This window comes from Petaurus breviceps, unplaced genomic scaffold (assembly GCF_028583685.1).
Source record: "Petaurus breviceps papuanus isolate PSGF00001 unplaced genomic scaffold, PetGlider_PUasm1.0 174, whole genome shotgun sequence".
Classification (NCBI taxonomy): Eukaryota; Metazoa; Chordata; class Mammalia; order Diprotodontia; family Petauridae; genus Petaurus; species Petaurus breviceps.
Genome location: NW_027185761.1, coordinates 39,643,355 through 39,655,693, shown reverse-complemented (window position 1 = coordinate 39,655,693; position 12,339 = coordinate 39,643,355). Strand labels below are relative to the sequence as shown.

Below are 12,339 nucleotides of genomic sequence, written 5' to 3'. Positions count from 1 at the left end.
TTTTTAATAAGAAGCCTGTGAGGCAGGTGCTATCATTGCCATTTTACAGGTGAGGAGACTGAGGCTGAGGGGAGTTGAAAGGATTGCCTAGGGGGATGGAGTAAGTGCCTAAGGCAGAATGTGATTCAGTTTTTCCTGATTCCAAGCCCAGCACTCTAGCCCCTGGCTACCTAGGTGCCTAGAGTTAGTACTGGTTGAAATAATCATATCCCACGAAGAAAGGAAGAGAGTATATGCTATATTGACCTGGGGTGGAAATGTGAGAAATGAAGCAAGGGTCACCAAAAACATGCATTTAGCACCAGGCTCACTGTACTAGGGATGGGGGACATAACAAAAAATAAAACAGTCCCTGCTTTCAAAGGACTTACATATTCAATAGGTAATTTTCACCTAAGCTTATAAACATGATGGTAAATATCACTGATGTACAAATTATGATCCTCTCATCCTGTCGGCCACACTACAAGACAACAGGAGGCAAGTTTGCAAAGAGAATTCCAAAGGACCCTCAAGATATCCTTAGCATAAAGACTTCAGAAAATTTCTTTGCATTCTTTTGTGATGGATACTTCCTGCCCTGTCTGCCATTTTTAATTCAATGCTTTAGTCATCTGGATTATTTCAGTTACTCAGTGGGCTTCTGACCATTGTCCCAAAAAGAGGCAACTGGAAAGAGCTTTACCATTCCCTTTCCATGCCACCACTGGGCAGTTGTATGTCCCATGAGGGTATCCTTATTAGACTTACACTTATGCCTCATTCTTTCTCAATCTCTGTGTCTGTCTGTCACACATATACACACACGCACACACACACACACACATCCAGATATCTTAATCTTAGTAAAACTGGAATGGAATCAACACAAATGAGATGTCATTTAAATCCCCATTTTCGAAAAAGACTAAATTGAAACACACATGGACACTGGTTACCTGTCTGATGGAAGCTTTGTTTTCTGCAAGACAAACCATCATAGCCCCCATGACCGTTGCAGAAGGAAAGAGCCTAACCCGGGCCTCTGGTACCACTGGCTGAGCCCAACAGCTTGAAAAGAAGTCGCTTGGAGCCTCACAGTTGAAGTCTAAATCAAATGTAAAAGGACATCTCGACCAAAGAGGGTAACAGGTACCATTTTCAAAGAAAACTGCGTCTCTCTCTCTCTCTCTCTCTCTCTCTCTCTCTCTCTCTCTATCTCTGGTCCTGTTTACACTGAAATCTGGAATCAGGTTCCTGTAATGTGTCTGCCAGATCAGGCTCACAAGTTCAGGGCTAATTTGGCTTGTTTTAGGCAAGCTGAAGGAAGTGGCTTGGCTTCCCCAATGACCCATGCGCTAGGCATCCCATGTGACCTGCCTGTCAGCTTCCCCCACCCCCCACCCTTAATACTACATGCCAGGAGAAAAGGGACTCTTCTCAAGTTTCAGATGCTCACTTAACATCAAATGCATTCTCCACAGGCTGCTTAGAAAGAATACTTATAAACTGTGTCACTAATGAAGTTGGGGACTATATTATGATAATAAGTAAATGAATGAATGAACAAAGAAATAAGCAAATAAACATGCATGTATATACATATATACACATAAATACACATATGTATGAGTACATATTGTTGGTATTGAGAATTGGAATGATATAGTGGATGGAGGACTAGCCTTTGAGTCAGGAAGACCTGGGTCAAAGTATTATCTCTAATATATACCAGGGTCACCTAACTTTCATTTTTTTTAAATTTTTTTTTTTTTGCCTTTTGGAGGGCAATTGGGGTTAAGTAACTTGCCCAAGGTTACACAGATAGTTTCTTTTGTGTGGGTGTTAAGTGTCTGAGGCCTGAATCGAACTCAGGTCCTCCTGACTCCAGGGCCGGCGCTTTACTCACTCACCACCTACCCGCCCCCATCACCTAACTTTCTAAACAAGATATTTGTTGTTGTTCAGTCATTTCAGTCATGCCTGACTCTTTGTGACCCCATTTGGGGTTTTCTTGGCAAAGACATTAAAGTGGTTTGCATTTCCTTCTCCAATTCATTTTACAGATGAGAAAACGGAGGCAAATAGGGTTAAGTGACTGGCCCAAGGTCACACAGCTAGTAAATGCCTGAGGCTGGATTTGAATTCAGGTCTTCCTGACTCTGTGCCACTTACAAACAGAAGGTACTAATCTGCACTGCTACATAGAATTTTTTCCCCTCCTAGTGTTCCATATATCAATGAAATTACAGGTTTAATCCCTATTGTTATAGCTTGCATTTTCTTTTTTTTGTCTTTTTTTTTTCTTTTTGGAGGGGGAAAGGCAGGGCAATTGGTGTTAAGTGACTTGCCCAAGGCCACACAGCTAGTAAGTGTTAAGTGTCTGAGGCCAAATTTGAACTCAGGTCATCCTGACTCCAGGGCTGGTGCTCTATTCACTTCACCACCTAGATGCCCCTAGCTTGTATTTTCTTATCCCAGTCCCCACCCTACTCCCAGCCCCACCCCTGGAATATTATTGCAGTAATGGGAAAGACTTTTTTCCATTTTGTCTTACTATCCCTAGCATCTAGAACAGTACAAGGCATATATAAATGCCTAATGAGTAATTACTGATTATCTTCTAGGTGTTTACAGATTTCTCCATAATGTCCCAGGCTCTTCCCTCATCATTCTTGGTAGTGCATTGGGAAGTGCATTATATTTTGAGTTAAGGGAGCTGTGTTCAAATCCTGGCTCTGCTAATACTACTTGGTGACTTTGGGCAAGTCACCTTATCTCACTGGGTCTCAGTTTCCTTGCTGGTAAAATAGGAGAACTGGATTAGATCACTTCTAATGTAACTTCCAGCTCTAACACAATGGTCCTCTATGATCGGTGGCACACAATATGTTGGAAGCAATAACCTAAAGACTTCTTTTTAAAAATGGAGCCACAATGGAACCCTTGATAAGACGGTGTATCAATGCTTCAGACCTTTGTGTGTGAGGTAACAGAGAAAACCAGATTTTTCACTTAATGAACAAATAACCTTGTTCAAATTCAACATGAAAGCTTAGCACTAGACCAACCAATGGAAAGTAAACCCCTTGAGGGTAGGGGTCAGTTCAGCTCTTTATTTTTGTATGGCCTGTACTTAACCTAGTTCTTGACCTGAGCACACAGGTGGACCCTTAATAAATGCTTACTGCATTGAAGAGATAACCCAAAGTTATAAATTTTTTAAAACAATGTTCCATCTCTTTCTTCACTGACCATCGGTACCTATCTGAGTTAATGTACCTTACATGGGCTCCTAAGGGTTATCGCTTAGAAGTGGTGTTGGAGCACTTTGAGCCTTCGTCCACTCATTCAACTGAAGGGAGTTTTGGAGAAGCTGAGTAGCCAGCCCAAAGTCACAAAGTTAGTATGTGATAAATCAGGGATTGGAACCCAACTTCCCTAACTGTAAATCGGGGATTTGGCCCACAGCACCATTCTGTGTTGAACCTTTTGTTTTTACCAGAAACTAAACGATAAAGTTTGCTTTCATCATCTACATATTAATTTCATGCTAGTTGCTTATATCTTAAATTAAACGTGTTAATTAACTCACTCATTTTGTCTCAATGCCCAAACCCCTAAACCCTGAAAAAACTTATTTTCTTTTGTTACTGGAGAAGTTCAAACCTGAACTACTGCTGCACATTTACATAAAGCTACTCTAGGGAAGGCATGTGAATATAATTTATGTTTGCCTTATGCAAGGTCATTAGCTCTCATACAAAACACTAATAAAGAACTAAAGCACTTCATATAGCATTTATCAAGGGGAATTTTTGTAACCTATGAAATAGTATTTGAAAAAAGTTTTACGGCAACTGCTTATGAATTATTTTTTTATTAAAACAGAAAAGGTCTACTGGTTTTAGACAAACTTCTTTTCTTGAGAACTTTAATTTATAAATTAATTTTCACCCAACTATGACTTGCTTTTGCATATTTTAAGCATGTTCATGCATCCTAATATTCAAATAATCCCCTCTCCATGTATCAACCAGCATCAAAAGACAACTAAAAGGTAAAACATAGAGAAGAAATAATGCAATTATATCTATTTGTGGGGAGAAGAGGAACAAAACCCAATAAACAAAAATCCAGCCTTATAAAACCACAAGAGGAAAGTATGGGATAGGAGAAAGGACTGGGCTGGGAGCCAGAACATCAGGCTTCTAGCTGCAGATCTGTCGTGGCTAGCAAATATGAGAACTGGGAAATGATATAACCTCTCTGAGTCTAAGTTTCTCTAGCTGTGAAATATAGGATGATCTCTAAGTTCTGATGACTTAAAAACAAAAATTTGCAAAAAGTCTTTAAAAGGAGAAAAAATAGTCATTTATGAAATGGGCTACCGGAGAAGGTAGTGGGTTACCCCTCACCAGAGGGGCGCTATCTGTGTGAGTACTGCATGAGTCAGTACTCTTTTAGGGAGTGATTCTGGTTTAAAGTACAGGTTGAACCAAAGGGCTTCAGCTGTCACTTTCTGAAATTCTATTTTGAAACCCCACAATAATGTCTACAGCTATAAGTGGTCTAATACTAAAAAGAGATTATTTTGCACTAAAAACTTTTCAATTGCTAAAGAATTATAGGTTGTTTAGGTTGTGAGGATACTCTGTTGATATGTGTATATAAAAATATATATGTATATATGTATGTGTATATATAGATTTGGATATATAGGTGTATATATTCACATACCTATACTTCCTGAGTATAAATTCAGGTATCTGCCAAGAAAAAATAGACTAATCTAGCATCAAATTAAAAGAGGTGGTTTTAGGAGCATTAGGAACCTGGAACACTGAACATTAGGAACCATTTTTAGGGGCATTAGGAACCTGGAACACTGCAAATCCCCAAATCTAGAGTATGTCCTTTCTCTTTTAAACTCTCAAATGCTCAGATAACATTGACTGAAATGGCCCATCGACATTGAGGGGAAGGAAGAATCTGTCAATAATGCTTATTGAACACATGTCCTGTGCCCACAGCTGAACAAGAAATGTTATTAAAAAGAAAGAAATGATGCCACAGAAAGGAGCCCTGAATTTTGGATCAGGAGAACTTGGTTTGAATCCCATTTCTATTTCTTACTCCCTGTGAGACTTTGCGATAGTCATGTGACCTCTTTAGGGCTCAGTTCTATTATCTCTAACATGGTGGGGTTAGTCTAGATTGCTTTTGATGTCCCTCTCAGATTAAAATCTATGATCTAAATAAGAAGCCCCTGGGATCCTTGGGAAAGGATCAAAGAAAAACTCACATGTCAATGTTTGACTTTAGGGCCATGAAGCCAGGAATAGAGGAAACATATGCTTATTTGTGAAATGAGGGCTGTGGTCTGATTCGGATTGACAGCTGGGAAGGGGAAGTGATGATAGAGGTAGAAAGGCTTTTTCTACCATGGTTTAAGTGTCTTGTGATCCCGTGCCTCTCATGTCCCTGAAATTGATTATGACATTAGTTATTACACTCCTCAGTATGAAAATGATGACTCACACTCATAAGGCCTTGCTTCCATCTTTATAAACCTGAAAGTGCTACAATGGTCATTATCATCTCAGTTAGCCCTCTGTTCACCAAAATGGCCCAGTGAAGCAAGACTGTACCATGATTACATTCTTTACTTGTAGGAGTCTTGGGGGAAGGAGAATTGAAGTGTGGGGGGAGGGAGTATGAAGGTATGATAGCTATCATCAAGAATCTGCAGGGTTATCCCTTGGGAGAGTCATTAGACTCTTTGTTTGACTTTAGACTGGCTTTGCTTGACCCCAGAGAGAAGAGTTAGAAACATTTTTATGGAAGGTGGAAAGATGCAGATTTGGGCTTGGTAAACCAAGGAAAACTTTCCAACAATTATAGCTTTCCAAATATGAAATGGTATACCTTGGAGTCAGTTCTCCCTCACTAGATGGGACTAGATGCTGTAGAGAGGCTTTCTGGGGATATGTGCTGGACTGGATGGCTTACAAAGTCCTGTTCAATTATGATTCTGTTATTGATTGATGATGAACAGAGATTTTCCTTCCCTAAGCCATTAGTCCCTTCATCTTGAAATTAATTTGGTTAGTCTTTGAATTTACTTAGACTATGTTGTTGCTGCCTCCCATTCCTGGAGTAGAATGTAAACTATCTATAAGGATAGTAATCATTTCATTTTCATCTTGTTATCATCAACACCAAGGACAGTGTCTGAGGTCCCCTTGAAAGTCAATGATTCTTTTATTTATTCATTACAATAAGTTCCTTAAAGACTTCTAGTTACATGAATTTGAAAGTTTCTAAAGTTAGTGCCATGAAAAGAGTGTTCTATTTCATTAAATCATCTTGGCTTTCCCCTCAACTACTAAGAACTAGTGTAGTTCTAATACAAGAATTCAATTCTAAATTATATCTAGAACTAGGGAATGATGGAATGTTTTAACATCATTATGGGAAAGCCCAAGTTGACAAAGAATTTTAAGTTCCCTGAGGGCAAGGACTGTTTTGTCTTTGTATCTCCAGTACTTGTTACAGTGTAACATAGTAAGTAACTATAGTGCACATAGTAAGTCGTTAAAAAAAGTTTGTTGAATGAACAAATGAACCAGGAACACCAATCTTAACCAGGAATGGTCATTTTTAGAATTCATAAGTGTATGCATGTCAGCAATAGATGAACTAAATAATATGGTTACTCCCCTAATCCAATGTGGCTAAAAGACATTCAGAGTCTAATTTTCCAGGCTTAGAAATAATGGAATAAGTCAGTCCAAGAGAGGGATTGGCTTTGAACTTGTTTATTTTGCTTTCCTAAGAGAAATGCATGATTCATTTAAACCCAGTAATTCAGAAACATTTATCTTACTCTTCTTTTCAGACAAATGTGAGTGTGTGTTTAGAAAGCATTAAAATATATGCTTTTGACATGGAAACAACCAAAGAAATGCTGAAATAACAACTTGGGGAGGGAGAGGAAGGGCTTAATCCTACAGTACTTTATTTATTTTATCTATTATCTATGAAGTGGAACAAGCCAAATCATTTATAAACTCCTATGTTTCTTAGGATATGGTCATTTTCAAGACCCAAACTTTCTTAAAGTAAATGTCCCATATTACTTAGCAATATGGAATGGCAGAATTGGAAGGGCCCCAATGGCCATCCAGACTAGAACCTATCCTGAAGCATGCTTCCCATCCATCACATTCACATTAAGTCACCATACAACCCCTGCTTGAAGGAATACACTCATGGCCACTCTCGGATAGATCAAAATATTAGGAAATTTTCCTTAGGTTAAGCTGGAATATGTCTCCACATAGTTTTTTAGGGGCTATAATCCCAATTTTACACTCTAGGAATAAACAGACTTTGTATAGGACCTCTCCTCTATTAGAATACAAACTCCTTGTGTTCCAGAGAACGGCAGATGAAGCATATTACTTACCTCTGACCGGGAGGCAAATGCAGAATGAATTGGTGGCATTTTGGGAGATGGTCAAGGTGGGAATTTGTTTCTTTTTCTATATTTGGTACAAGGGTTTTGTTTTTCTTTCTTTTTTGTTTAAATTTGGGGGAGTAAGGAGAGAAGATAAATGCTTGTTTATCAATAAAGAAAAAGCAAACCCTAAGCTTTAAAAAGGAAACAAAAGAAATGTAATTTCCTTGAGGGCAAATCCTATTTCAGCTTTTTTCTTTATATCCCTAGTGCTGATGCTATGGCTTCACTGCTTAATAAATGCTTGTTGATGGGTTGTCATTATCATCCACAAATCTGGGATTTGTTCTGTGGAGTTTCGATTCAGTCAAAGGACTGCACTTGAGGACCTGGAGAGCCACATAAGGCTTGAAGGCTTCAAGTTCCCCACCCTTGGACTAGAGAATGAATTTTGAAATTCTTGATAAAGTGCTGAACTGGGAGGAAGGAAGACCTTGCTTCAAATCCTGTCTTTCACTTACTCGCTCTAAGAATTTGAGCAAATTATTTAATTTCCCGAGGCCTTAGTTTCCTCTTTTGTAAGATGGAGATAGTACCTGCCTCCTTGGAGAGCTGTGAGAATGAAATGAAATTTTACACATACACACATGTTTATATATAAAAATTTTATGCACACACACATTTACCTTAAAGCACTGTGTAAGTGTTAGCCAGTGTTATTACTATCATCTATAAAATGGGAATACTCTTAATACCTATCTCATAGAGTTGTTGTGAGACTGAAGACATAACAACGGTAAAGTGGAATCTTGGCTTTCATTATTAGACAGACGGACAGATAGATTGGAAACACTTCATAAATGATCGATTGTTCTATGTGTCAGGCTATGGGTGGAGCAAACCAGAAAATCCCTACTCTCAGAAAACACTGTGGGAAGACAAAACATAAAGGGTCTAGAAAGATGAGGGAGATGGAAAGGGAGCCAACAAGGGGAAAGCGGCTGACTCCACAAGCAACTGCCGAAATGATCCTTATACTATTAGTGGCTGTTATCTTTTCCTGGCTATGGCAGAATTCCAGGGAATCAGATAAGATTATTTCCCCCACTGCTGCATGTGATGCCTGAAAACACAAGCTTACAATAGCGAGCAGTGGCCTGATTTGATAAGGCCTGTCTTAATGACCAAGCCATCCTTATCATTTGATTTCTGTCCTTAATCAAAATGGTGCCTGGCAATCTGGCAGAAGAAGCGTGAGACCCACAAATTTAGAGACATCTCCACTCCAAATGTTCATATGGACTGTTTGTGCCCTACCTGTGGAAGAGCTTTCCAAGAGCTCATACTGGCCTGATCAGACCCCGTAGGACACACTGTACCTTGTCCCCAACATAGTGATATAATTTTGGTCTTTTTTGAGCATGAAGGACAACAGTCAAACAAACTAGCCTGCCAGTCTAATCTCTCTTCTGCCCAGGGGCACACTTCCAGGTTCTTTCTGCTTAACTCAATTTACCAGGTATGTATTAAGTACCCACTGTGTGCTTTACACACAGTATCAAAGATACAAACCCAAAATAAAGCGATTCATATCCTCAAAGAACTTTTATTTTACTCAAGGGACAACAAAACTTAATACAAACACAGGTAAATTTATATATAAAGTAAATCAAAAGTCATTGGAGAGAAAGCATTACTACCTAGGGGTAGGAGAGGATTCAAAAAAGGTCTTATATATAAGGAATCGATAGAACCGAGCCTAGAAAGGAAATCAGGAATTCCAAGAGGTTTAAAGGAAGAAGGAGAGCATTCTAGGCAGGGGGTACAGCCTAGGCAAAGGAACTGTGGCAGAAAATAGAATGTCATATAGAGGAAACTTCAAGTCAGCCAGTTTGGCTCAAGAAATGCATAAGGCATACAAAGATTTTTGCTAGGTTTTATACAAGGAATAAATTTGCTAGTTAGTAGCAACTAGTCTTTTGTCATTTCCTCCTTTCTAAGATGATATCTCCCCCCCTCCCCCACATTGTTTTGGGTATGATGGACATCAGCATGAGAAAAGTCACAGCTTTATCTTCTGTGTGAAATGAATTTAAAAACTTGAAAAACACAATAGCCCCATACTGTTGTCACTTCTACCTTTTCTATTTTCCATCTAAGTACTTAATGAGAATAAGAAATACAAAAGATCAACTAGTTTGCCTCATTTCCCACAAATCCTCCCATTCTAAACCACATCCACCAAAAAAAATGAATTATTACTCTATATTCTTGAGGTCTGTAACAATTCTTCAAGGGAAGAGTTCATGGAATACTCAAGTCGGTGAAACCAATATGTTGGAAGAAACTATTTCACAGCCATTAAGAAAGTACACCAGGGTATTATATAACAAGTGGTAAAGGAAATCAAGTTTTCCAAGGAAAATATCATGTCAAACACAGAATTTTACAATGAACTGATATAATGAACATGGCTGAACATGCACTCTGACATCTAGTGATTTCGATGGAGTATTTTAATGATAGAGAAAACTTCTGCTTATGTGGATTTCTACAAGTGTTAAGTATCCGAGTTATAACCAACTACCTTGTCAGAGTAGCTCCCCATTTGAATGTGAGCTCTTTCAGATCAGGAGGTCTTACTTTTTCTATTTCTATGTTCAGCCCTCAGAACAGGTCTTTGTACATAGTAAACACTTAATTGGGCTGCTAGGTGGTGCAGTGGATAGAATGCTGCTGGGTCTAGAATGAGGAAGACTCATCTTCTTGAGTTCGAATCTGGCCTCAGACATTTACTAGCTGTGTGACCCTGGGCAAGTCACTTAACCCAGTTTGCCTTAGTTTCCTCCTCTGTAAAATGAGCAGGAGAAGGAAATGGCAAAACCATTCCAATATCTTTGCCAAGAAAACCCCAAATGCGGTAACAAAAAGTCAGACATGCCTAAACAACAACAAAAAACACTTAATACATGTTTCATTCATTCATTTCTTGTACTGACTATAGATGGGGAAATCCCCATCTAAGCCATCACATAAGCGATCACTCCTTCCTCTGACCTGTCATAAAATTTTGTGCTTCTTATTGTATTTACATATGGATTTAGTTCATTTTTGTGTAAATGTCTTACTTACATGAAGACAACTCCTACTTCTCTGTGTGTGTGTGAGTATGTGTGTATGTGTGTCTGTGTGTGTGTACTTGCCTACCTGCCTTCAATCCCAAATCTCCAGCTACCTATTGTCACCCTCTCAAAGGAGACTTCCTTAAAGGCTCCCTCCTCACATTTCCCCTCTTCTTTTTTCTGTCCTTTTCTGTGAACTTTTATTTGCATACAAAGTCTTCTTACTAGCTATATATCCTAGAATGCTTAAATATCTGTATATGTAGCCCAGACCCAGTTTACTCTGTGTATGTGTGTACGTGTGTGTATTGGGAGAGTAGGGAGGGATGAAAGACACACCCTCTCCCGAATACTGGCACATTTCTGGGCTATTGAAGAGGGAGTTAAAACACCCCCAGGATAAGGGCACTACCATCTAGGGAAAAGTTTAGTGGCCCCGCTTAGCCACAGGCCTTTTGACTGAACTCCATTCTCTACCATGTTGTTGAAAAAAAATATGCTGCAACCTAATTGATTATAAGGTAAATACCATAAATTAAAAATATAAAAGCAATAGCAGGCATCAGAGGTATAGCCTATAAGACACAGGACTGAGTACAAAACCCTTTCTTCTCTTGAAATTAGTGCTTTTAAGACAAAATTATCATTCTATTTTTATATTCAATTAGATTTTTAAAGTGTTGACCCTTAATTTCTCAACTTAGGGAGTATAAACAACACTCTTTAAACCTATATCATGATTTTCATCTAGTTTGAGAAATATATATATATATATATATATATATATATATATATATATATATATTTATGCTAGCTAAAAAACCATCCTTTAAAATTCTTCAGTATTTTCCCTTTTCAACTATTTCTATTTGTTTTACAACATACAAAAAGCTTCCGTAAATGCTCTGAGAAGTGTCTTTGTTTTAAAGCATCCCTTATAAATGCTTCCATGTTTGCCTGATAACATATGTTCTGTGTTTTTGCTCTGATGTCCTTGTAACACAGGATAAGAAAGGCACCTCTCGGTGCATAGAGTGCCAGGCTTGAAGTCGGGAAGACTCATCTTCCTGAGTTCAAATCTGGCCTCAGACAATTCTCCGTTGTATGACCCTGGGCAAGTCACTTAATCTTGTTTACCTCAGTTTCTCATTTGTAAAATGAGCTGGAGAAGGAAATGGTGAGCCACTCTAATGTCTTTGCCAAGAAAACCCCAAATGGGGTTAACCAAGAGCCAGACATAATTGAAAAAACTACTGAATGACAACTTTATCTAGGTCAGGATGTCAAGCACTCAGATGAAATATGAAAAATTTGGTCATTCATTCAGATATTCCCAATCACCAAGACCACACCCCCTCCCCCGCCAACAATCTGAAGGACTCCTTGGTCCTCAGTTTCCTCTTATCTCAAAGGATTATGCAATGTGGTCTAGTAGGTGACATTTTCTCTCTGTACTATACTGCCATCTTCTGGGATATGTAAGCAATTGCAATTCACTTCCCAGAAAACCAACTATAGTATTAACAGAGAAACTTTAAGCCAATGAAAGTGAATAAAAAGTATACAAAACTTTTCTCTGTTTAAAAAAAAAGATTAAGAAATCTAAATCCAGCAAACTGTGCTGGAATAGCTAGAGGACCTGTGTGTAAATGCTGACGTCTAGTGTTTTATATCAGAGTTTCTAAAATAAAACTTTTCTTTCAATCCTACATGTCCTCTGCTGTAAAAACTCTGACATTATTGCCACTCCATTTTTATTACCAACAACTTTGGTAA

General features: G+C 38.5%; 1 protein-coding gene across 2 annotated transcripts in view; it reads right to left on the bottom strand.

Moving 5' to 3' along the window:
* The window catches only part of PDZRN3 (PDZ domain containing ring finger 3), a 285,242-nt gene that overhangs the window by 125,392 nt on the left and 147,511 nt on the right, over positions 1-12,339 (bottom strand). Inside the window, exon 1 of one of the 2 annotated variants that reach the window (XM_069084085.1) lies at positions 939-1,348. The exons of the other annotated variant lie outside the window; for it this stretch is intronic. Within the exon in view, the coding sequence (XP_068940186.1) occupies positions 939-1,334 (396 nt within the window). The 5' untranslated portion in view covers positions 1,335-1,348. Of the gene's footprint in view, positions 1-938; positions 1,349-12,339 lie in introns of those variants that run through there. 2 annotated transcript variants of the gene reach the window in all.